The 25,690-nt window shown below is 54.5% G+C and overlaps 1 protein-coding gene across 3 annotated transcripts; it reads left to right on the forward strand.

Annotated features, from left to right (window-relative positions):
- The first annotated feature begins 7,608 nt into the window (after positions 1-7,608).
- RNF112 (ring finger protein 112) lies at positions 7,609-13,624 on the forward strand. 3 transcript variants are annotated; one of them, XM_065909500.1, is made up of 14 exons: positions 7,609-7,836; positions 8,025-8,060; positions 8,558-8,846; positions 9,048-9,254; positions 9,366-9,494; positions 9,671-9,775; positions 10,174-10,224; positions 10,471-10,527; positions 10,605-10,679; positions 10,755-10,872; positions 10,996-11,162; positions 11,236-11,289; positions 11,413-11,487; positions 11,618-13,624. In XM_065909500.1, the coding sequence occupies exons 1-14, from the start codon at positions 7,778-7,780 to the stop codon at positions 12,086-12,088; spliced, it is 1,893 nt and encodes a 630-aa protein (XP_065765572.1). In that variant the 5' UTR covers positions 7,609-7,777; the 3' UTR covers positions 12,089-13,624. The 3 variants fall into 3 exon arrangements, with proteins under 3 accessions (XP_065765572.1, XP_065765573.1, XP_065765574.1); XM_065909501.1 differs by having other exon boundaries at positions 11,002-11,162; XM_065909502.1 differs by lacking the exon at positions 9,366-9,494.
- The last annotated feature ends 12,066 nt before the right edge of the window (positions 13,625-25,690 follow it).

Raw genomic sequence — 25,690 nt, forward strand, 5'->3', positions numbered from 1 at the left:
CCCCCGGTCCCGCTGGTCCCCCAGGGATTGGGTCTCCCTGATACAGCAGTGGCCTTACAAGTGGGTGTCCTGTGAACTCTGGGGTCTGCCCTGGCTGCAGCAGGGTGATCTCGGCTCTTATGGAGAGCAGGCGAGCCCTTGGAGGCTGGGGCCCCCACAGGTGGCCTCCAATCATTGTGAACTGATGGGGGGCATGTCCCGGCAGTTCTAATGAAACTGAAGCCAAGTCCAAGGTGGAAGAGCACGATGTTAATGGTTTTCCTTTTGTCGAGGTCAGCGATGGTGTGGGCAGGGGTGCAGCCCGTACTGGGTGAACCATTGTGTCACTACTTTCAGGTCAAGAGACAGCAGGTTTCCAGCCTAGAAGGTCACGTCTGTGTCTCCCACTCCCCGGCTCGAGGGAGATACCATTGTCACTACTCTCGACTTGGCAGTGGTTTTGCCTGTTCCTGAACCTCCTATAAATGGAATAATTCAATACATATTCTTAAGCATCTGGTGTTCTGCTCAATACAAAAGTTTTTTTTTTTTTAAATAGTTCCATGTAGTGCTTCTCAGAGTGTCATCTGGGGTCCCCTGTGGGTGTCTGGGGCCCTTCCAGGGATCTGAGTGATGGAAAGCGTTTTCACAGCAGTATGTGATCTGCACTCTGTGCGCCCTGCTTTTCCAGGGAGTGGGATGGAGTTTGCAGAGCCTGTGACTGCGGCTTCTCAAGACTGAACACAGAGGCTGGACAGTGGCGCGAGTGCAGTGGGGCCCAGGGGCCTCTCTGGGCCATGTTTGCTTCAGGTGAGATGCAGTCAAGGAGGCCCTGAGCTGGAGGAGGGGAGGGCTGGGGAGCTGGGGGGGACTTGAGATGGGCAGGCCTCGTGGGGAGGGAGTGTCATGCTGTCCTACAGGCAACAGCAAGCCGGTGTCCCATTTTAAGCAGGAAGGGACAACCTTCTTCTAGATTGTTATTTTATTTGTAACTAGACTTTTTGTCTTGAGGTCATGGTAGGTTTCCATGCAGTTGTATAAACTGATACAGAGAGTGCCCAGGAATCTTTTCTCCCCCTCCCCTCGTCCCTTTTTTTGGCTGTGTCTGGTCTTAGTTGCAGCATGCAGAGTCTTGCCTCATCCTTGCAGTGTCGGGATCTTTTCTCATGGTGACCTGTGAACTCTTGGTTGCGGAATGCGAGACCTTGTTTTTAGTTGAGGCACATGGAATCTTTAGTTGTGGCATGTGGGATCTGGTTCCCTGACAAGGGATGGAACCCGGCCCCCTGCACTGGGAGCGCAAAGTCTCAGCCACTGGACCACAGAGGAGATTCCAAGCCCTGGTACCGCATCCCATTTCCCCAGTGGGCACACATTGTAGGTTTGTCCCTCAGCATCACAACCCAGATGATACCATGGATGTGGTAAGTGTGCAGGACGTTTCCAGGACTGCAGGGTCCGCCCTCTGGCCCATTGATGGCCACTTGCTGCTGAATCCTGAATGGTGGGACACCTCATCACACGATGCCCTGAGACACTGGATCCTGTCGGCCCATCTCGTGCTTTCTCTGATGCCCCTCTGGCAAGGGATGGGGTACAGCTTCAGGATGCTGATGCAGGTGGGCGTCCAGGCTCCTTACTCTGCCACCCCACCAGTGCCCCAGGAGGGGCTGTGACCACCAGACAGGCTCAGGGTTCTGACTCCCCAGGTGGCCTCCACAGTGCTTTGGGGTCAGGAGAGTGCGTGTCCCCTGCTGGGAGAAAAGTCCAGGCTCCCTCCATGGCCTCCTCTGACACGGCCAGGTGAGGGGGCATCTAGTCCCCCCTGGCGTCTGCTGGGGTGGCTAGGCTGGGGCTGTATCTCTTCGTGGTATTTGGCTGGAGTGTTTACTGTCTAAAAGTTTCCCATCTTGCAAGGCTGTCCCTCTCCTGATTCCTCAGCTAGAGCAGGGGTACAGGGAGTTTATTGGGACTTTTTTCTGTCTTCCTGTTGGCCTTTCTGGGCTGCCCCTTGTCCAGCATCAGGTCCAGGACAGTGAGGCAGAAGGAGAATCCGGGGCACCCGCCTCTGTGTGGCTCTTCAGGTCCCGAGGCCCCAGCCCCTCAGCCCTCCCCTTCTCTCTCCTTTAGAGTCTTGTCTTGCTCTCTGCCTGGTGTCCGAGCGTTTCGTCATACTTCACACAGGAATGGGACAAGGCACCCCCGCTCCATCTCCCTGTGAGTGGGAGTTGCTCAACAAGACTGTGATGTGGTGTGACTTACGTGGAGCGCCGTGGGCCCATCTCCATGGACGCGAGCCCCTGGCCACCTGTTGAAGCACCCCAGAGGCCCAGTGGGATCCCTTGTTCCTGAAGGACTTGTTTTGATTTACATTCGGGCTGGCAGGGCGTAGGGCTTCCCAGGTGGGGCTGGTGGTAAAGAACCTGCCTGCCAATGAAAGAGACATAAGAGATGCGGGTTTGATCCCTGAGTCAGGAAGATCCCTGGAGAGGGAAGTGGCAACCCTCTCTGGTGTTCTTGCCTGGAGAATCCCATGGACAGAGAAGCCTGGTGGACTACAGTCCATGGGGTTGCAAAAAGTCAGACACACACTAAAGTGACTTAGCACATATGCATGATACTGGTGGAGCAGGTGGGGCAGGGGCTGTCAGCCCACCATCTGTTCCTGATGGCCACTGTGGATGGGCAGGGCTGGCCTGGGCCCTGGGGATGGCTCCCCAGCCTTCTCAGGCCTCTCAGCTGACCGCCTCCCTGCCTCTGGCCCCGGGATGTCCTCCGGGACCAGCTGCTCCGATCGGGGTGGGGCTCCTGCTCTTCCTGCTGCCAGATTCATCGTCAGAAAGCAGAAGCAGATTCCAGCATTTGGACACCATCCTCCCTGACCTCTGGGGTCAGCTGGTCACTTCCTGTTACCTAACCTCACTCCACACTTGATTTCATCAACAAACAGGCTGTGTGGTGGATTGCTGAGCACCTGGCTGTTAAGGCCACTCTGCTCTCCCCAGGTCTAGGCTAGAGGGTGGGGAGGGGCTGAGAGAGGAAGGAGAAGTGTGTGTGTGTGTGTGTGTGTGTGTGGTGTGTCTGTGTGTGTGTACATGTGTGTGTCTATGTATGTATGTATGTATGTATGTGTATGTGTGTGTGTGAGGGAGTGAGGTTAGCAGGAGGCAGGCATGGCTGTGAGCATCTGCAGAGCCTCAGTTTCCTCATTTATAAAGTGGAGCCATGATTCCACCTTTGGAGGAAATCGGGGAGAACTGAGTTTCTATCGTTGAAAGGACTCAGCCTACCTTCAGTTCAGTTCAGTCACTCAGTTGTGTCCGACTCTTTGCGGCCCCATGAACTGCAGCACACCAGGCTTTCCTGTCCATCACCAGTTCCTGGAGCTTGCTCAAACTCATGTCCATTGAATCGGTGATGCCATTCATGGGATGGCAGCCTACCATAGGAGCACGTAAATGCCCATGACCATCTCATTAGAGTAACAAACTAGCTAAAACAGGACTTTGTCTGCGGGGCATGGTCTTCATGCCCTCAGGTCCTGCCTCTGTAGGAACCTCTAGGATTCTTATTTGACAAGAGGAGGGGTCAGGCCCCCTGGATGGGGAGGGGGCTGAGAGACCAGGCGGGGGTAAGCAGTGGGGAGAACAGGGGGTAAACACGGTGAGGTGAGCCCAGCTGACATTTATTGAGCACCAGCTGCACGCCAGGCTCTGGCAATAACCCGGCATGGGGGGGAGATCGTTATCTTTAGCTTTACTGTCAGGAAGCTGAGCTGCAGGGAGGGGAGTGACCAGGCTGGCAAGCTGGGCAGGGTTGGCATTTGAACCAAGGCCTGGGTACTGCCAGGGCCTTCCAGCTGGTCCGGTCCATCTGGGGGCGGCCTTGGCCACCAGATGGCTGGTGGAGGTCTGGATGCAGGGGCTGAGCCTGCAGGGGGCCTGGCCCCAATCAGCCTGGCTGGCTGGCTGTCCAGCTGCGAGCTGCTGCCTTTCACCTTGGAGGGGTCTGGGGGGCCAGGCCCTGCTGGGCGGAGACTGTGGCGGGGAGTTTGTCCCTCAGGGCCAGCTGGCCGCATCCTCAGCATCCTGGCCAACTGCTTGGATGCTCCAGACCTGGTGGGCGGCTAGGAGTCCAAATGGGGGATTTCAGGGGAGGGGCCTGGAGCTGAGCATGGGCTCAGATTCAGGGAAGTTGGTGCATGATGGCACAGGTTCCTCGGTTGCTGCTGGCCCCCCGCTAGCCAGTGTGAACCTCAGGGGGCCTTTGAGTGTCACCACTGTCTTCTCCTATCCCCACAGCAGTCAGTCAGTGCCCTGGCCTGGGCGTCTTGCCCCTGCAGCCCCCCTTCCTGTCCGCCATGCTGGGACTGTGGCTTCTCTACCCCTTCCTGACCCCCAGGCGGGCCGCCCCAAGCCTCTGTGAGGAGGTCATGTGACTCTGAATCTCCAGTTCTTTGACCGCAGAGCAGGGCTGTGAGAGTTAAGAGGTGGCTCCAGTGTCCATGGCCCCCTGCCCTTTCTCACCCCCCCAGATTGGCCACTGAGCCCCCCTTCTGACTGACCACACCACTGCCCAGCAGTTTCCAGGTGCCCCACAAAATCTCCACCCTTGTCCTCATGCCCTTTGTTTCAGGGGACAGAGCCTAGTGTGCTCAGCCTGACCACCAGGGCCTTTCCGGTGGGCTGCCCAGCTGCTGGCACACAGCAGGGACCACCTGTGTCCATTGTCCGAAAGAAGCAAGAACAGATGGGATTCTAGTTGGAAATGGGCTCAGGCCAAAACAGACCCCTGGGTGCCTAGCATCAACAACAGCTCCGCCCACGCCACCCTGCAGCTGAAGCATCTAGTTTTAAATCATCAACTATTTATTTATCTGTGACTGGACACTTAGGATGCTTTAATCTCCCCCTTTAATTAGAAAAAAAAGTTTGTTTTTGGTGACATGGCAGACTGTTAACCTCAAAACTCCAGAGCAAGTCAGACGTGCCTGGCACCACCCTTCACTGTTTGTAGCTGAAGTCGGCAAAGATCAGCATGTGAGTTGAGCTCTGTGCAGGAGAAGACCCCCACTAGGTGGGTGGTGGTGTCAGGGCAGGAGCCCCCGGCACAGCACTGCCTGCTGTAGCAAAATTTGGTGGCACTCTGGACGCAGTCCCTAGGGCACAGGTCTCAGGCCTGGTTAAGCTGCCAGGTCTCCTGTAGTCTCTCTGCGTGGGTTCAGGGACACAGATCTCGTCACATGCCTCCTGCTTCAACTCCTTTAGGTTCCCATTGTCATGTCAGGAAAGTCTAAAAGCTGCCTCGTGTCCTCCCTAGGTCTGTGCTCTGCAGACCGCACTCCCCTGCACTGCCCCAGCCCGGCCTTGACACAGGCTGCTCCCCATGCCTGCAACACCCAGCGCCTTTCGCAGAGAGGGGTTAATGTCCACCCATCCCACAAGACTGAGCCTCAGCAGCTGCAAGTCTGGCTGTGGGGCTTCCCCAGTCCCACAGTCTCCTGGTTTTCATTGTCTGTGCTCAGGGTGGAGGCCTGTTCTGGGTTTGAACACAGCCTTTGAGCTCCCCCGGGTGAGGATCCCATCTGTCTCTTGTAGCCCTGGCATCCAACTCCATGATTGGTACAGAAGAGGCACTTTCTAAAGATCTGAGAACAAAGAGGGGAAAGGAGAGATGGGGAAGCTCTCTGAGGGTGTCTGGGCCTGGGCTGGGGGGTGGTTGCTGGGGGCTCTCTGTGTAAAGCCCCCAGCATGGGTTGGGGGGAGGTGGCGATGGCCGGCACAGGCCTGGGGTTGTGGGGCCAAGGCTGCCCTCTGGGACTGCACTGCATGATCATCCTGCTCGCTCAGCCTTGGGTTCCCTGTTTAGACACCAGGACCTCTGTGCTGTGGGGGCTGGGGGAGGCAGCTCTTGGTGACGTGGCGTGACCCTAAATTGCTAAGCAGGTGTGGGATGATTGTTCTGCTATGACATTATTTCAGGAAGCTAGGAGTGAATTTCCTGCCTGAAGGCCTTTGACTGGAGGCTGGGGAGTTAGGACTTTCCTCCCTGGCAGCTGCCAGGAGGGGTAGAGCCAGGGTCAGTTTCAGGGTCATGGGCAGCCAGTGCTCTCTAGCATAGAGCTCGGCGCTGGCCTTGCCACCTCTGCCACTGACTGACCCCCACCAGCTCTGAACACAGAAGTGGAAACAATATGTAACCAGTGACCGGAGGTGGGGGGGATGTGGAGGGGGCCTTTCAGTCTCAGAGGTCATCTTAGGGCAGGGCGGGGCCACCTTGATGGGAAGGGACTGGTGGCCCTGGAAGTGGGGTACTCAACACATCCTGCTGTCCCTCAGGGCTAGGGAGGGTCCCAGCCTCAAATGCAGCTGAGTCTGGGCTTACCCACTGGACAGTACCCAGAGGCTGCTGGCTAGATAATGGCCTCCTGGGCCAGAGAGGGCCCGGGGACAGGGACTGAGGGATGAGGCTGCGGAGGGTCCTGTGCACCCTGCTCCCAGCCTCTCCTCCACCTCTCACTTTCCCTGTGAGAAACGTTGTCCTCCCCTCCGCCCCAGCCTCCCCAAGAATGCAGATCCAAGTGCCCTGCCTTTGCTGGGTGCCCCAGAGGTCTGGATTCAATCCCTGGGTTGAGAAGATCCCTTAGAGGAGGCCACAACAACCCACTCCAGTATTCTTGCCTGGAGAATCCCATGGACAGAGGAGCCTGGTGGGCTATGGTCCATGGGGTCGCAAAGAGTCGGACACAACTGAAGTGACTTAGCACACATCCACACAAGTATCTCTGGAGGGATGGGCCCACTACAGGCCCAGGGAACACTGGGTGGAGGTCGGAGGTGGAGGAGGGAGGGCTGCTCAGGGAGGTTCAGGCCCTCGGGTGCAGGCCAGGAGCTTTGGATTCCAATCTAATGGTCGTACGGAGCCAGAGCTGTGGCAGGTGTTTGAGCAGTCCAGGGGTCAGCTGTGCTCAGGTGTCTGGGTTGGCTGTACACTGCAGGGTGAGTGGGATGGGCCCAGTCAATAGGCAGCTAGAGGGTCCAGGGATAACTCAGTGGGAGAGGAAGACACCGCGGGACAAAGAGCCAATGTCAGAGCAGCCCAGGGGGCTGAGGAAGGCATAGCTGGGACGACCCTAGGGGAGGGATGACCCTGGGGGAGGGACCGCCGCGGGGGAGGGTCTTGTAGGTCACGTGTGGTGGGTAGCATCATGGGCCCCAGCAGATGTCCAGTACCACGACCGTCCATAGGAGGAAAGAGACTATCTGGGACTCTGGATCAGCGCCCACCACGTGCTTTCCTGGTTCCCACACTTCTGTCTTCTGTACCCCCTGCCTGCAGCCCTGGAAGAGCCCCGCTGGGCCAGCAGGGGCAGTGCCAGCCTAGTTCCGTGTCTGCCGCGCACCCATATGGTTTCGCTCTCCCTCCACCCTCCCCCGCCCTGTCCTTATCTTTCCCTCGTCTCCATGGCGACTCACCACCTCGCTTGCCTGCATCCCAGCCTCTGCCAGGGATTCTGGGCTCGGCTCGGCTTGTCTTGTCCCTCCCTCCTCCGGAGCCCTGGTTCCCGCAGTCCTGTCTCCTCCCCCTGGGGTGAGTCCAGAGGCAGCCTCCTCTTTCCCGACTGTCACATCCATTTCCCAGCCCTGCCCAGTCGTCTCCTCCGGGGAGACCACCCTCCCCCCCACCAGCCTCCACCTGCCACAGCCCCACCAGCGCTTCCAGAAGAGCCATCCTCAGCGCTGGCAAGGTCTCTAGGGCCTGTTCTCTGCTCCAGGACCCTTGCCCCCGCCAGCCTCCCATGCCGAGGTCCGCCTTGTCAGTCATTTCCTTTTGTCACCGGCTTGGCAAACAGGCAAGGTCTTGGTCCTGAGATCTGGGGAGGAAGTCGGGGGGGGGGGTGCTGCTGGGAAGAGGTCCCCTTGCGGGTGAATGGGTCTCCAGAGGGGGGATGGGGGCACCTAAAACCCAAGATGAAGATAGAACTCTGGATTCTCTTCTAAATCACATTTTTGGGGTTTTCTCTCCCCAATTTTCTCCAAGGAGAGAAAACGGAGCTTCATGGGGAACAGCAGCAACAGTTGGTAAGTGGAGGGCCTGGAGGTGGGTGGGGGCCATGTGGGTGGGCTGGCTGGGAGCACGGAGGCCTGTCCCAGGGGAGGCAACACCAGGCTGGCTCCACTGGGCTGTGGAGGGAAGGATGGGAAATCAGGTGGGTGCTTCAGGAAGCCGGTGCCAGCTCAGCGCTGGAATCTGCCGAGAGCCATCTGCTCCGCCGCGGGAGCCCCCTTATGTCCGCAGGCCCAGAGTGTTGAAGCCACTGCAGGGAGGGGGTAGGGGTAGGTGACCCCTGGAGGGACCCCTCCCCTCGAAGCAGGAGGCCGTGGGGGTGGATTTCCGTGGCATCTATACCAGACACCGGCACCATCTTGTCTGCCCGCCCCTGCGTCCCTTCCTGGAGGGTTAGAAACAGGTCAGACCTGGGCGGGAACTTACCCGCGACAGCTCCATCCAGGGTTCCTTGTTTCGGGGGCCCCTCTCACCACTGTCTGGGGTCCCCGCATCCCCCCGCCGCCCCCAGGTCCCACACGCCGTTCCCGAAGCTGGAGCTGGGGCTGGGGTCCCGGCCCACGGCGCCCCGCGAGCCGCCCGCCTGCTCTATCTGCCTGGAGAGGCCACGTGAGCCCATCTCGCTGGACTGTGGCCACGACTTCTGCCCGCGGTGCTTCAGCACCCACCGCGTGCCTGGCTGCGGGCCGCCCTGCTGCCCCGAGTGCCGCAAGACCTGCAAGCGGAGGAAGGGCCTGCGGGGCCTGGGGGAGAGGATGAGGCTCCTGCCGCAGAGGCCGCTGCCCGCCGCCGCGCTGCAGGTGCCGGTCTGGACCTGGACGGAGGGGGCGGGGCGAAGGAGGGGGCGGGGCGATGGAGGTGAGCAAGCCGGCATGAGCAGGGAGGACGAAGGGGGCGGGGCGACTGAGGGGCGTGGTTTTGGGGCGGGGCGACTGAGGGAGTGGAGTTTGGGGCGGACAGGCTTCAGCCCGGTGCTCAAGGAGCCCCACCTCTGGCCCCAGGAGACCTGCGCCGTGCGGGCCGAGCCGCTGCTGCTGGTGCGGATCAACGCCTCGGGGGGCCTCATCCTGCGGATGGGCGCTATCAACCGCTGCCTGAAGCACCCGCTGGCCAGGGACACTCCCGTCTGCCTCCTCGCAGTCCTGGGGGGGCCACACTCAGGGAAGACCTTCCTCCTCAACCACCTGCTTCAGGGCCTGCCCGGCCTGGTGAGCGCGGGGCCGGGCGGAGGCTGGGGGACAGGACCAGGGTCCCAGCCGGGCTTGGCAAAGGGAGAAGGGCCGGATGGTCTAAAGCTGCTCTGCTTCTCTGCCCCTCAGGCGTCCAGTGAGGGCGGCTGGCCGAGGGGCGGGGGCTCCGGGCAGGGGTTCCGGTGGGGAGCCAACGGCCTCTCCAGGGGCATCTGGATGTGGAGCCACCCCTTCCTGCTGGGGAAGGAGGGGAGGAAGGTGAGGGGGGAAGGGACAGAGGGGTTCAGGCTGACTCGGGCAGTGTGGGGGGGGGCGGGGAGCAGAGAGGGTGGTGGGCAGGAAAACTTTGGGGGCCAGGATGAGAAGGCAGGGTGGGAAGGGGCACGGTCGGGGAGGCACCTGGCAGGCTGACCCATGGCTGGCTCTCCACGCAGGTGGCTGTGTTCCTGGTGGACACGGGGGACGTCATGAACCCAGAGCTGAGCAAGGAAACGAGGACCCGGCTGTGCGCCCTCACCTCCATGCTGAGCTCTTACCAGGTGAGGCCCTGCCAGCTCCTCAAGGCTCTCTCCACCTTCCCAGGGCCATCTCAGCCTAGCCCGGTCCCACCAAGGAAGGTCACCTTGGCCCCAGAGCAGGTTCTGGAGGCGCCCCTAGGAGGGGGTGACCTCAGGGAAGGCGGAAATGTGGTTTGTCCTAAAGTTTGGTTGAAGGCCCGTAGGGAGGCTGAAGGTCTTGGACCATTCCCCGGCCTGCCCTCCACCCCACCCAGGTCAGGCCAGTCCTGCCCCACTGCAGGGTGCAAGGGGTTCCCCCCGGCTGATCCCTCCTACATCCTGAGCCCCACAGTCCACCTGAGGGTCCTTCCTTGCCCGGGTCCTCCCAGCATCTCCTTGTCGTCACAGCCCCTCCCACACCTTGTTCTCCTTGGTTGCAGATCCTCACAGCTTCCCAGGAGCTGAAGGACACAGACCTGGAGCACCTGGAGGTGAGGGGATGGCTGGCCTGGGGCTGTACTCTGTCCCTCTGTTGACTGTGAGGCAGGGGACTGGGCAGTCAGAATTTAGTCCTGCCCGACTCTGCCCCAGGGTTTCGTGACCTGGAGCAGGGCTGTGGGCTGGGGGCTGAGGAGAGGCTGGAGGGTCCAGGGCTGGGAGTTGGGACGGTGTCCTCCGGGGGCTGGGAGGCACATCCTTGGAGTGGTCCAGTCGTGACCCCTGTGCCCTGTCCCCAGACGTTTGTCCACGTGGCCGAGGTGATGGGCAGACACTATGGCATGGTGCCAATCCAGGTGAGAGCCCGTCTCTGGACTTGGAGCCCAGGCCCTGATGCCCCCAGCTGCTGCTGTCAGCACCCCTTCTCTTTTAGCACCTGGACCTCTTAGTTCGTGACTCCTCCCACACCAGCAAGGCTTGGCAGGGTCATGTGGGCGACGTCATCCAGGTGAGGGAGGGGACGGAGGGCCGGGCAGATGGGGCAGGTATGGGGAGCTAGCTCAGAGTACTCCCCCTCCTTTAGAAATCGTCCGGCAAGTACCCCAAGGTCCAGGGGCTGCTCCAAGGGAGGAGAGCCCGCTGCTACCTCCTGCCAGCTCCTGGGCGGCGGTGGGCGAGCCGAGGCCATGGAAGCTCAGGCGGTGAGTGTCCCTGGAGCAGGGACTCCCCAGCCTGCCCTCCTCCGGGTGCCTGGCCTGATACCCTCTCTCCTCCTAAAGCCGGTCCTGCTCCGGGCTCCTCTGCATGAGGGATCTCTTCCTCAGACACAGATGATGATGCTGGCCGCCTGCGCGCCTACGTGGCTGACGTGCTGAGTGCAGCCCCCCAGCACGCCAAGAGCCGCTGCCCGGGCTACTGGAGCGAGGGGCGCCCCGCGGCCCGGGGGGACCGACGCCTGCTCACAGGGCAGCAGCTGGCTCAGGAGGTCAAGGTGTGAAAGCCCCCTGGAGCCCCAGACACCCACTGCCCCTGCACCCTGTGACCCCCCACCGCTGTCTCTACAGAACCTCTCGGGCTGGATGGGCAGGACGGGCCCCAGCTGCACCTCCCCGGATGAGGTATGGGGCTGAGGGGAGGACATGGGGGTGGGGGAGGTGGGCCAGACCCCTCTGGATAGAGCCGGGCAACCAGCAGGGGACAGGGGTGAAGGAGGGAGGCAGCCGGGTTTTCCCCCTGGACAGATGGCCGCCCAGCTGCATGACCTGCGGACGGTGGAAGCTGCCAAGAAGGAGTTTGAGGAGTATGTGCGGCAGCAGGTGAGCCTGGCCTGCTGGGAGCCTGGACGTCCTGCAGGAGAGGAGCTGGGCATTGGGCAGGAGGAGCCCAGGCGGGGGTCTGGTGGGAGGTACTTGGCTCCAAGTCAGGCCCCTTCTTCCTCCATCACAGGATGCAGCCACCAAGCGCATTTTCTCTGCACTTCGGGTACTGCCAGACACCATGCGGAACCTCCTGTCGGCCCAGAAGGACACGCTGCTGGCCCGGCACGGGGCAACCTTGCTGTGCGCCGGGAGGGAGCAGACCTTAGAGGCCCTGGAGGCTGAGCTGCAGGCCGAGGCCAAGGCCTTCATGGACTCCTACACCGTGCGCTTCTGTGGCCACCTGGCCGCCGTTGGCGGCGCAGTGGGCGCGGGGCTCATGGGTCTGGCGGGGGGCGTGGTGGGTGCGGGCATGGCTGCAGCGGCGCTGGCTGCAGAGGCTGGCATGGTGGCTGCGGGAGCTGCGGTGGGGGCCACGGGGGCAGCCGTGGTCGGGGGAGGTGTTGGTGCCGGGCTGGCGGCCACAGTGGGCTGCATGGAGAAGGAGGAAGACGAGAGGGTGCAGGAGGGGGACCGGGAGCCCCTGCTGCAGGAGGAGTGACCCCTGCCTGGATGCTCCAGGGCTAGATGCTGGGGGGAGGGGCGGACGTGGGAGAGGACTGGGGGTGCTGATCCGAGGGCCCCCATGTACCACACTGTCCTGGGTGAACGGCCCATCCGGGTGGTGACAGAATCACAGTCACCAAGAAACCGAGAGGGCTCAGGGCTGGGAGGGGCCTGAACAAAGCCTTGGGCTGTTTCTGTCTCAGACAGTTCCAAACCTGCCTCTCTTCCTAGATGAACAGGCCCAGGGTCTCCCACCAAGAGTGTGGCCCACCCTCTGCACCCTGGCTTCTTACCTGGGACTGCAGCAGGGCTGGGGAGGCGCCATTCTGAAGCCTCCCCTTCAGAGACGGAAGCAGCCCCAGGATGGGGGATCCTGTTGATCAGGATCAGGAGCCCCGAAGAGGGGCTGAGAATGGGACGAGTGCCCCCCGCCCCGCCACGCAGCACACAGTGGCCTAACCCCAGAGCGGAGACTCCTCCCAAAGTTACCCCAGCAGGACGGGGGCCTCCCCTCCTCTGGCAGCCCTGGGGAGCCTGCACGTGCCCTGAGAGCGGAGCCCCTTATGTGTCCCTCGTGGTCGTGCCCTTTGTCCAGCCCAGTCAGTGTCCGTGTTCTCTGTGGAATGCCGTCCCAACAACGGGTCAGAGCCAAAGAAAAACACCAGTAGTTGCTGAATTATACCGACAGCCCTCATCGCAGATTCTAGGAAAGTCCCGGGGGCACAGGTCCATGGACCACACCACCCTCTGAAGCTGGGGGACACCCCTTGGGCCCGTTGGCAGGAGACCTGAATGCAGCCCCATGGCAAGCCCGAGGAGGATGGGAAAGCTCCATGAAGAGCCTTCTAGGCTATTAAACCGCGAAGGATTAACGGGTGCATCCTACGAAAAATAAAACGTGTGTGCTTGAGTGTCAGCGTCCCAGTAAATCATTGAAGCAGCTCCAGAGCTCAGCCTCCATGGGACTTTGGGGACTGGGCAGTGAGCCCAGGCGCTCCGTGACGGGGATCTGCAGATGGGAAGAGGGGCCAAAATCCAGAGACCTGGGCGCCAAGGGCTTGTCCGCCCACTAGGAGTGGGTCCTACTCACATGGTCTCTCCCACCTCGCTGGCCCTGGATAAGGTTGTCATTTGGTTTCCATCCGAGGGTGGAGGTGGACAGGGAGTGACTGTTGGAGCCAGAGGCAGGAGGAGCCAGGACCTCTCTGCAGGCCTGCACCTGGCGAGCATCTGCTGCCCTGGTCCTGCCCAGCTCCCACTCAGCAGGACAGCAACTGAGTCTGCGTCGGAACCCTGTCCTTTGCAGATGCAAACCCAGAGAGGGGACATCTCAGTTGACGCTGCCCTGGTGGCTGATGGCAGGAGAGCCTCCAAACTCCTGACCCCCAGCTGCTGTCCCTCTGCCGAACTGGGAGACTCCTTTAGGGTCAGCTGTGCTTAAACTGAGGTGTCAGGACCAGCTCTGGGAAGCAATGTCAGGAGACAGGCAGAACGGCGTGGTCCGGGACCCAGCTCCACAGCACAAGTCACAGAAATCCCAATGGCTGGCCGGGGATGGGTGGGGGAGATGGAGGGCTGGGGTGACTCTGGAACTTCTGGGGTTGGGGCCAGAGGTGAAGGCAGGGCCCAGACTGTGTGTGTTTGTTGAGGACGGTTTCTGGAAGCATCTCCCTGGGTTGTTCTCTTGTCGTCCAGTGGACACACAGGCTACAGAGCCTTGCAGGCTTTGGGGCTGGCAGGCTCAGGATGTGGGGGAGTCTCCGAGGAGTCAGGAAGGGAGGGGGCAGTCTAGCTGGAAGCCCCTACCCCTGGGGCTGCAAGGAACTGCAGTGCGCCGCCCCGCTGCTCTCTGGACAGAAGGAGCTTGCCCAGTGGGTGGGCCGGGCGAGCACTCTGTGAGGCCAGATGGATCAGATTGAGCCACATTTGCCTTGTGTCTTACAGCTCTTAAAGCATCTCCCCAGAGCCTGGGACCCACCCGGGGCACTGAGGACATCAAGGACCTGCTTTTATCAGAAGTTTAGAGAAACGACATGTCTCCATTGAGAAAACTAGTCAGAGATGAGCCGGGCCTCGAACACATGATCTCTGATGCCAGATTCCTTGCTCAGGTGAGCCCACATCACCCCCCCCCCCCACCCAGATCCTGAGATCAGGCCTCTGGGCTCCAAGCCTGGTGCTTCCAACACTGGTTCTGTAGTTCACAAGAGCCCAGGGACTGTGTCGAGACCTCGCAGCCTGGCTGGTTCTAACCTTTCTCTCTGGTGAAGGTAACCGATTCCACGTTCCTTGGGTGACAAGCGTCAGGTTAGAGATCTGGCTGGGGACTTAGCCTGCGGTGCCTGCTTCTGGAGCCTCCTGGTGCTGAAGCTGGCCACAGAGCGAGGGAAGCTGCGTCCTTGGGCCCCCTCCTCCCACTCTCCAGGTCCTACTCTGAAACCCTCGTGCCAGTGTGTGCTATCAGCGGGTGAGGCCTCTGGGAGGGATTAGGTCTTGAGGGTGCAGCCCTCGTGTATGGGTTAGTGTCTTTGTCAGAGATGAACAGACCCGGCAGGGTCCCCAGCCCTTTCCACGTGTGAGGGCCCAGCCGGCTACGCTCCAGGAAGTGGGCCCTCCCCAGCTGCAACAGCGGGTCCGCTGTCCCCAGGATCTTGGACTTTCAACCCCCTCAAGTGTGAGGAATAAATGCTGCCCCTTCTGTGGATTTTATTGCAGCAGTCCCTTTATGTTGACATTGAAAAGAGCTGGTCTTTCTGGGAAGAAAAATCTCTGAGTTTTAATTCTGGTCAAAAGTTTATTTTGGGCTTCCCAGGTGGCTGAGTGGTAAAGAATCCACCTGCCAACACAGGAGACTCAAGAGGTGCTGGTTCGATCCCTGGGTGGGGAAGATCCCTTGGAGGAGGAAATGGCTATTCTTGCCTGGAGAATCCCATGGACAGAGGAGCCTGGTGGGCTACAGTCCGTGGGGTCACAAAGAGTCGGACACAACTGAAGTAACTGAGCATGCAAGTAAAAAGCCTTTTTAGCCTTTAAAAACATTTGCATACCTATCAAAAGGACAGAGGAAGAATTTGCAAATATGAATTTTCCCTAGGAAAAGTCTTAAGAAAGGGGGCAAAAAGAGCTCTTCCCTTTTATAACCAGGGAAAATTTCAGTCTTACATTTATTCACCCTCCAGATTTTCCCCTTTTGTTGCTATTTTATAGTAATGGGACAGGCTGGGGCCCTGGACTATTTACCAGAGCGCTTGTACCTGGAAAAACGTGAGGGCACACACGTGGGGGCAATCATGAACAATGAGCTGCAGACGGCCACAAACCAACCACCATGGCTGAGGTGCGGGAGCTAAAGCTGGGCGCTGCGCGAGATATCTCTGCAAACCGCCCCACCCAGGGGGCAGGCAGACCGCCCAAGCCACCCCCGACCCTACCTGCCCTAGTTAAGGGCCCAGCCCGCACCCTAGGAGCCGCAAGGCCACCTATTGCTTGCTCCCACTGCGCATGCGGCAGGAGCTCCAATAAGCCTCACCTGAATTTCTTGCCTAGCCTCGTTGATTTCTGTTGATCAAAGAGTTCAAGGACTCGGGTCAGTGCTATAGTTGGTGACCACCCTGGTGGGCCATCCATGGGGCCTTTGCCCCTTCCCTGGGAGAGGATGCAGGCACCTCCGGGACCACCGAACAAGCTTCCCTGAGTGGCCGGGACCCCTTGCTTCAGTGTCTCCCCGTTTGGTAAGTCTGCTTCCTCACCCTGGGGCCTCGGCACCCATGCTTAGGCACAGCTTCTCTCTGCTTTGTCCCGGCCCTCTCCTGTCCTCTCCTTCCAAGGGGGTGGACGTCGGGCAGCTACAGCGTCTCTCCTCTCAGCTGTGACACCTGCTCCCTCTGGCCAGCAGCGGTCACCTGACAAGGGACAGACAGACAGGCAGGAGAAACATGTAACTGGCTAGTGTCCAGGCTCCATCACCCTGGGGGGCAGTGTACAGGGTGCTTGGCCCTTCTGGAAGTGAAGGGACTGGCGCTTGAATCGACGCCCACGGCCCAGGTTGAAACGGCAGCCTCTCTCTCTCAGTCTTTTCTTTCCCTTCTCCCTCCTCCCCTCTCTCGGTCCTCACACCCACACTGCCGTCCCTCTCTGGACATTCCCTGTGGGGTCACATTTTCAAGACCCCCCAGCTCCCGCTGGCAGGAGGGGCATCTAAGAGAGGAGCAGGGCTGGATAGAGTCCTCCAGGGACAACGTGCGGTGACCTCATCTCTCTGTTTCTTGTGTGTAATAGACAGTGTCTGTTGCTGCTACATGTTAAGGCTTGATCAGTGAATTTAAAAGAATCTGTGTTTCATGCGGTTTTGTCTGTCCAGCCTCTCCTGTGCGTTTCTGCTGGACTCAAATCCAGCATGTGAGGCTTGAAATGCAAGCACAGCCCATGAGGCCTGGGACTCCCGCCTTGGGTGACTTAGTAGGACTTCAGAGAATTAACCTATTGATTAAAATAGAGTCCAAGGGGCTTCCCTGGTCGTCCAGTGATTAAGAATTCTCCTGCCAATGCAGGGGATGCCGGTTCAGTCCCTGGTCCGGGAAGACCCACATGCCATGGGGCAACTAAGCCTGTGCACCAGTGACTGAGCCCGTGTGCGGCGACTGCAGAGGCCGAGCGCCTAGAGCTTGTGCCACATGAGGGAAGCCACCGCAATGAGAAGTCTGTGTACCACAGTGAAGGGCAGCCCCTACTCACAAAACTGGAGACAGCTCACCAGCAACAAAGGCCCAGCACAGCCAAAAATAAATAAGTAAATATATATATATATTTAAAAGGAGCAGAATCTATTTTTAAAAAGAAATTAAAAATAAAGAGTTCAAACACCTGGGTCAGTAACAGTAACACTACAATTTCTAATGATCTCTGTTGCTATTTCTACCTTTCTCATATTTTGCAGCCATTGAAATTTTCAGCCATTCTGTAAATACAAAGCCAAGTAATTATCAGAATCCCAATGGGATGAATTAGAGAAGTCAGTACAATACATGATTTGAGGAGAAATCTTTAATGCATACCAGTGTTAAACACTCAAATTCTTGATTATGTGAGGGAGGAAAAAGCATCTTTTCTTTTGCTGTATATTTGTTAAAAACAAGATGACAATCTCAAAATGGAGTCACTGATGCTGAGCTCCACATCACCAAACTTCACTTAATTACCGTTTCAGACTCTTCCTGAAATAGGATCTTAAACCAGGGAATCAGGAGTTGCCTGGTCGATACCAGTGAGGTCACACTGGCCTGGTAGGGGAAGTGACCTCTCAACTACCACCCCACTTTTCAGCCCAGCGTGACTTCCTGTTCCTGCCCCTTCTGCCTGTGAAAGTCTTGCCCTCTGTACAGCTCCTCGGTGCTTCTGCCAGAGGCGATGCCATCTAATTCATAAGTCATTGAACAAAGCCAGTAAGATCTTTAAAATGTATGCAGTTGAATTTTGTTTCTTAACATACTTGTCTGCATTCTCAGCTGGGGGCCACGCAACAAAAGCCAGATGAGCAAGAGAAAAGCACACAGATTTATTTAATGTAAATTGTCTGGGATGCGGGAGCCTTGTAAGGAAACAGAAACCTGAAGAGGTGGTTACACCTGCGTGTTTTTAGGGAAACATGCTAAAACCAGAAAGAGTATAACAAGCTCCGTGGATTAGCGGCGGGGGGAGGGGGAGGGGGGCTCCACAATGCCTGTCTGTACCCTTTCCTTCCCTCCTCACTCATCGAGGAAACAAGAGGCTCCTTTCCTCCAGCTGTGGGAGGGGTCCCTTCCCACACGACAGTGTTATGAGGGTCAGAAACTGCTTCCTGAACCTGTCATTTCTTAAATCCCTTCATTTTAAAATACTCAGCGTGCCAAGGCGCTGAATTCTGGGGCAGCGTGTCCTGAATCCTGCTGATAAGCAACGTGCATAATCCCCCTTCTGCTGCAGGTTAGTTTTACAAACTGTTAGGTAGTTAGAATAGGGAAAAAGAGTCCAAAATGGCAGTGGCTAAAAGGTCTGGAAGGGAAAGCCCGCGAAAATAGAACAAAGGAAGGTCCGAGAACCGGAGTGAGAATCTCAGGTAAAACAAACAACACTCCTGGCCGGCCCAATTTACAAAAGACAGGCCCAGGGGCAGAGAAACATATAAAAGAGGAGCCAAAACCCTCCCCGCCCGCCCACCCCCGCGATGGGGCGATCTTCTCTGCGTCTTTGGATTGACGTGCCCTCATGCCTCGAAGATGGATTTTCCTGCTATTATCTAAATAAATAGAGATGTAACACTGAGCTGTAACACTGATTTATTTAAGAGCTATAACATGGTCCGTTCGAGACCTGAGAGCTATAACACGGTCTGTCCTCCGAGAGCTGTGACCCGCCAAGGGGCTTTAATGTCCGTCACTCCAAATTTTTGTTGTGACGAGACAAAGAACCGAGGAGCATACACTCACGTGACACAAACAACATCAGTGATTCTAGGAAACTCGTGTCCAGTCCTCTGGGAACGTCCTTCACCTCAAAAGCATGGATCTGGCTGGGTTCTTCTCTCACGTGGAAGTCACATCAGTGCACGTGAGGGGTTCTCCCAGGTGACAGTGCCCCTGTGGCTGGTCCCTCCAGCTCCTGGGACTCGAGGCCTCAGGGTGTCCAGGGAAAGCAGGCCTTTTGGGTATGAGTGGAGCTGGCATGGGAGTCCTGTGCCCATGGGACGTGGCCTCAGATCCAAGGTCACAGGCCCACCTGACACCAGTGTGTTATGTTCAGAGGGTGCAGTGGTGCTGCTGGGATGGTGGGACAAAGCTTCTAGAGTTGGGCTCGTCCACTCCACTGTCTGTTGGGCCAAGAGGTTGGGTCAGACGCAGCACAATTCACCAATGATAGTGGACGTAAGCCCAGCTGGATATCCCGCTGACCACGACAGGAGACCTCACCGCTTCCAAGGCCTCAGTCTATGGGCGCAACTGGTCCTGGAAGCGTCCTGAGCTTTCCTGGGGGCGGCCAGACAGACAACTCGTCTACTGTATGTGGTTGACATGGTGTCCTCAGGGAAGAGCGTGGGGCCTGCGAACTCCCTCGTGGGTGGTGGACTCGCGTGGTTCTACAATGAGACAGCAAAGCAAGCGGGTGTGCTGAGGCACAGCAGTTTTGTTGGCTGGTGGCCAGAGTTTGGTCGAGTTCATTTCATCCTTTCTCAATCCATTTATCTGTTTCCTTTTGTGAATCATTATTTTTTCAAACGAACAGCAGTCATCTGTCAAATTGCAAGGGAGAGTGTCCACTGTTCAGCAGGGGTTTGGGCAGCAAAACCGCCCCCACCTCCGTGGAACCTGTCCTCGGCCCCATGGACCCTGCCTGCCCGAGGGTGCTCGAGTTGTGAAGCCCCAAACAACACAGAGCCTGATTTCCTGTGAGACTTTGTAGTTCCCACCACAGGCATGAATGCCCTGTTTTCCCAAATTTGCCCTGTTGCATAACAAGCCCTAAACAGATGTTCACAGATACTTGCCGCCATTTTCTGTGAGTCCTGAGCTGGGAGCAATGGTCCAGGGGCTGCTGAGGGTTATCTCAGCTCTGGCCGCTTTCCTTCCAGGCAGAGCCTGGGCTCCTGAGGCTCCCTGGCACCCAGCACCACTGTGAAGCTGATCTTGGTCAGTTTTCATCCCACACCTGGTCCAGCAGAGGATGGGAGCAAACCTGAACTCGGGACAGTGACATCTGATGGGTCAGACCGGGCCTGCTGGCTTCCTCAGTGGCTGTCATGTCGCCTGTCTGGCCCAGGATCTGGTGAGAGAGCTCAGGGCTGGCTGGTGATGGCCCTCCACAGCTCTCAGACGGGTGCCGCAGCGCTGGGTGTCATGCACCTGAAAGGGGTCTGTCAGGGCACATGCGATGTGCAAAATCCAGTGACCCAAAGCGGGCTCCGGCCCTTTTGGCCCACGTGTCTGCTGCCACCACAGCATGAGGCTAGATCCAGTAGCGCCAGGAAGTGGGCTGTGGGCCTGGAGTCTGTTAAACTCCACTTCCTGTTCTGTGAAGTTCTGTGGATTAGCTGCAGACTGGTCAGGAGTGTCGAGTCGTTCTTCTAGACGCAGCATTGGGATGTTTTTCTCTGCAGCTGGGGAATTGTCCCTGAGAATCCACTTTGACATTAAAGCTATTCCAGGTGTGTGTTATTCAGTGGTTGCTCAGAATAGCTTTTTTTATTCTTTTATTTTAAACTATCTGTGTCTTTATATTGAGAGTAGGTTTCTTATGGGCAACATGTCTTGAGTTTTGCTTTTTTTTTTTTTTTAAACCCATTTTGATAGTATCGGTTTTTTGTTTGTAGCATTTAGCTCATTTACATTTAAAGTAGTTGTTGATGGGAGGTACCTTCGTGTGGTCTTCTTCATGGTTCCTGTGCTTAGGGTTCCTTGAGCTTCTTGCATCTGTTGGTTGCTATCAAATTTGAAATTTAGGACATTGCTCTTCATATAGTTTGTCCTGCTCCCTCTCATTCTAGGATTCCAATGACACATATGCTGCATTAGTTGATGTTGCCCTGATGCTCTTTTTTTCCTCTCTCTTCATGCTTTCCCTGTCTTTTCTTCTCTGATCTTTTTTTCTGTAATGCCTTCTCTGCTAGTAGTCCCAGCTAGTCTTTCTTTTTTTTTTTTATTTTAATTCTCCCATTTGTCTCCTGGCCCTCTGCATTCTCTAGCACACAGGGCATCTTTATGATGCTGTTTGTACGTCTTTGTCTAAGAAGTCCATCACCTCTGTCACACATCTGCAATTTTCTCCTGGCTATGGGTAATATTGCTGATAATCCCTGGTGGCTCAGTAGTAAAGAATCCACTTGCCCTTGCAGGAGACATGGGTTTGATCCCTGGGTCATGAAGATCCCCTGGAGAAGGAAATGGCAACTCACTCCAATATTCTTGCCTGGAGAATTCCATGGACAGAGGAGCTTGGCCAGGCCACAGTCCATGGGGTCGCAAAGAGTTGAATGAGACTAAACAGCAACAACAATGGGTAATATCTTCCTGCTTTTTTTCATGCCTTTTGATTTAAAAATATTTTTTAAAATATTTAAACATATTTAATTTTAAATATTTAATATTTAAATTTTATTTTAATATTAATATTTAATTAAGAAATTAATTTTATTATTTATTTAATAATAAATAATGTAAATTATTAAATTAAATTTAATATTTAAATATTAAAATATTAACTATTTAATTAAATAAAAATATTTTAAAAACATATAGGAGCTTCCCTGGGGTCCAGTGGCTAAGACTTTGCCTTCCACTGAAGGGGGTGAGTGTTTGATCCCTGGTCGAGGAAGTTTCACATGCCATGCTGCTGCTGCTGCTAAGTCACATCAGTTGTGTCCGACTCTGTGCAACCCCATAGATGCCATGAGGTGTGGCCAAAACAAAAAGAAGAAAAAAAGAAAAATCGAACTTGCAAGTTTTAAAAAAATATATATGTATAACATAAGTTTACCATTTTTATCATCTTTAAGTGCACCATTTCGTGGCCTTAAGTTATATTCAGCGGCCATCACCACCATCCATCTCCAGACTATTTTCATCTTGCACAACTGAAACTCTACACCCATCAAACACTGACTCCCCCTCCTCGCTCTTCCAAGCCACTGGAAACCACCTTTCTACTTTGTCTCTAGAAATTTGATAATTCTAGGAACCTCCCGTGGGTGAAATTGCACACTATTTGTCCTTCCGTCATGGCTTACGTCATGGGGCGTAATGTCTTCAAGGTTCATCCATGTTGTAGCACGTTTCAGAATTCCCTTCCTTTTTCAGTTATGCTTGTTGACTTTTAGTCAGATGCTTGACACTGTGACTTTTATGTCTTTGGGTCCCAGATGTCGTTTAATTCCTTTAAAGAGTCTGAGGTTTTCTGGGAACAAATAACTTGAAAGGATCAAACTGATCCCTGGTAGCTTCACTGTGTTCTGGAACAAAACTCAATGGTCTTTCAAGGAAGACAGTACTTGGCCTCATGTGTTACAAGGTTTTTCCATCCTGGAACTCTCCCCATCCTGAGCAAGTGCCAGTTGTTCAGTCTGCAAGTTCCATGTCAGATTTCTGGGTGAAAAACCTCAGAGGCGCTGAGCAAACGATGAGCTTGAAATACCGTATTGGTATCAATGAAATCTAAAAACAAAACAATTCCTATTGTAATAAATGCGAATTATACTCCCAGAGGCTTCACTGGGATGTTATGTGGATATTCTAACTTATCCTGTGTATTCTGAGTAATTGTTAGAGGTTTCCAGATATTTAACCACCCCGCCAGTCACTCATACATCCTAAAAAGAACATCCAGCAGCTTCTAAGACAAAATTAACACCAGCTATTTAAAAAGAAACTTCTAGAGGAATCTGATTCCCTTTCCACGCATACTCCAGAGAATACAATTCCCACAAAGGGAATAAAACAACTAGAAAAAGTGGTGCAGGCATGTCTCTAACCTTTACAGAAGTCATAAATGATGTCACATGTTCTGAATGCCTAACAAACTGATCTAAAGGCTTACACTAAAACAGGCAGAGACGATGGGACAGCCTTTGACTTGCCGTTAGCCTGCTGTACAAAAATCAGTACTTCTTGTGAGGCCTACCTAAGTACAGCAGGGCAGACAGAACAGTGAGTAACGAGGCTGGAAGGGAACGGGTCTGTCTGTCTAAAGTAGACCCCACAAAATTCTGGGCCCTGTGGGCTTCGAAACCTACAGGAAGCATTAAGAGTTATTTTCTTTGTGTTAATTGTCTATTTTGTTGGTTTATATATCTTTCCAGAGATTTTGTTTGCTTATTTTCAAGAGATGAATATTTTTTATTAGAGTATAATTGTTTTACAATACTGTGTTCGTTTCTGCTATACAACAAAGGGAATCAGCCATATGTATACATATAATCCCCTGAAATATAGTTGATTTACAGTATTGTGTTAGTTTTAGGTTTACAGTAAAGTGATTCCATTATATATATATATATATATATATACACATGTATATTTTCAGATTAGTTTCAATTATAGGTTATTACATGTGATTGACTAGAGTTCCCTGTGCTATATAGTAAATCCTTGTTGCTTATTGATTGTATGTATAGTAGTTGGTATCTGTTAATCTGATACTCCTAATTTATCCACCCCCCCCACCCGCCTTTGGTAATCAGAAGTTTGTTCTGCTTGTCTGAGTCAGTTTCTGTTTTGTATATAGATTCGTTTGTATTATTCTTTACATTCCACATATAAGTGATATCATATGATATTTGTCCGACTTCACTAAATAGAATATTCTCTAGGTCCATCCATGTTGCTGCAAATGGAAATATTTCATTCTTTTTTATGACTCATACCATTGGCTAACGGGCACTCGGGTTGTTTCCATGTCTTAGCTATTGTAAGCAATGCTGCTAGGAACATTGGGTTGCATGTATCTTTTCAAAATAGTTTTCTTCTCCTCCACAGGTATATTCAGGGATGGGATTGCTGGGTCATATGGTAGCTCTAATTTTAGATTTTAAGGCACCTGCATACTGTTCTCCCTAGTGGCTGTACCAGTTTACATTCCTACCAGCAGTGTAGGAGGGTTCCTTCCTCTCTACACCCTCTCCAGCATTTATTATTTGTAGACTTTTTAATGATGGCTGCTCTGTTGTGAAATGGTACCTCATTGTAGTTTTGATCTGCATTTCTCTAATATTTAGTGATGCTGAGTACCTTTCATGTGCCTATTGATCATCTGTGTGTCTTCTCTGGAGAAATGTCTGTTTAGGTCTTCTGCCTGTTGGGTTGTTTTCTCTGATATTGAGGTGTATGAGTTGTCTGTATATTTTGGAGATTAAGCCCCTGTTGGTAGCATCATTCACACATATTTTCTCCCATTCAGCAGGTTGTCTTTTTGTTTTGTCGATGGTTTCCTTTGCTGTGCATACATGTCTTGTCCAAGGTTTAAATGCTACCGCATAGCCACTGTCACATCAGATGGTTCAACTATGCAGCCTACAGCAGAGATAAAAAAGAGATTAACCCTGAGTCCCCTAGAGAGTGTGTGTAACACACATGCTTCTGATCTTAATCAACAGAGTGTTGACAAGGGTAAAAATCTGGGCATCATGAATTAATGTCCTGCAGCCTGATGTCATCTGTCTTTGGCCAAAAGCGGAACTGAGAAAGAAGAAAGCAGCTCCTGACATCTGGAGCTGATCTGACACTTGCAGCTATATCTTATCATGGTCACGAGCTGTCTGAGGCTCACTGCCAGGCCAGTTTTGTTCTGTCGGACATAAATCCTTGCAGACAATCAGCCTCAGGGATTACTGAGGTTACTCAGAGACCAGGATAAAATGAAATAGGATATGCCCACCTAAAACCTTTGTCTAAAAACAGACACAAAGGTCACCCACAAAGTTCCCAGTCTTAGCATGGTCCCTCCTCCTGGGATCACTCCATTCCAAAGCAGACCCGGCTTCCTCAGATGCTGCTCCAAACCGCCTGCCAGCACCCAAGTCCTGCCCCAAGCTCTGCTCCTCAGAGCCTCAACGATGTCACTTACAGAGGAGCCCCTGACCAGAAAAGGTTAAACACCATGTGTCACAGAGACCTCCCTGTGCTGAGCCCATCCCAGGAGCAGCATGGCACACACCCAACAGACACAGGATTCTCAGACATACCCCTGTACAGAGTCACTCATGTTTGTGCCACTGGTAAACACAAGCTTCAACTTCTTTTTTTGTTTAAATTAATTATCTATTTTTCATCATGCTGGGTCTTAATTGCTGTACTCATTCTCTAATTGCGGTCAGCAGGGGCTCCTCTTTGTTGCAGTGCGTGGACTTCTCATTGCAGTGGCTTCTCTCGTTGTGACTGCCCGGCTCTAGAGTACAGGCTCAGTAGTTGTGGCCCACGAGTTTAGTTGCCCCGTGGCTTGTGGGATCTTCCCAGACCAAGAATCTAACCCGTGTCCCCCTCATTAGCAGGTGGATTCCTAACCACTGGGCCACCAGGGAAGTCCCTACTTATATTTCTAGATGATAACAATGAGCAATCCAAAAAGGAAATTAAGAGAACAATTGCACTTAAAATAGCATCCAAATGAAAGAGATGGGGTCAATCTAGAAAGTGTAATACTCATATTGTAAAAAGTATAAACATTGTTGAAAGAATTTAAGTTCAGTTCAGTTGTTCAGTAGTGTCCGATTCTTTGCAACCCCATGGACTGCAGCATGCCAGGCTTCCCTGTCCATCACCAACTACCAGAGCTTGCTCAGACTCATGTCCATCGAGTTGGTGATGCCATCTATCTATCTCATCCTCTGTCATCCCCTTCTCCTCCTGCCTTCAATCTTTCCCAGCATCAGGGTCTTTTCAAATGAGTCAGTTCTTTGCATCAGGTGGCCAAAGGATTGGAGTTTAAGCTTCATCATCAGTCCTTCCAATGAATATTAAGGACTGATTTCCTTTAGGATTGACTGGTTTGGTCTCCCTGCAGTCCAAGAGACTCTCAAGAGTATTCTCCAACACCACAGTTCAAAAGCATCAATTCTTTGGCACTCAGCTTTCTTTAT

Source organism: Muntiacus reevesi, chromosome 18 (assembly GCF_963930625.1).
Source record: "Muntiacus reevesi chromosome 18, mMunRee1.1, whole genome shotgun sequence".
NCBI lineage: Eukaryota > Metazoa > Chordata > Mammalia > Artiodactyla > Cervidae > Muntiacus > Muntiacus reevesi.

Excerpts from the sequence above, each read along its gene's own strand:
- RNF112 (XM_065909500.1), top strand. The coding sequence starts at position 7,778 with ATGCCGAGGTCCGCCTTGTCAGTCATTTCCTTTTGTCACCGGCTTGGC. Across the intron at positions 8,061-8,557 it reads GGGAACAGCAGCAACAGTTG|GTCCCACACGCCGTTCCCGA; the intron begins GTAAGTGGAGGG and ends CGCCGCCCCCAG. Across the intron at positions 11,163-11,235 it reads AGCTGGCTCAGGAGGTCAAG|AACCTCTCGGGCTGGATGGG; the intron begins GTGTGAAAGCCC and ends CTGTCTCTACAG.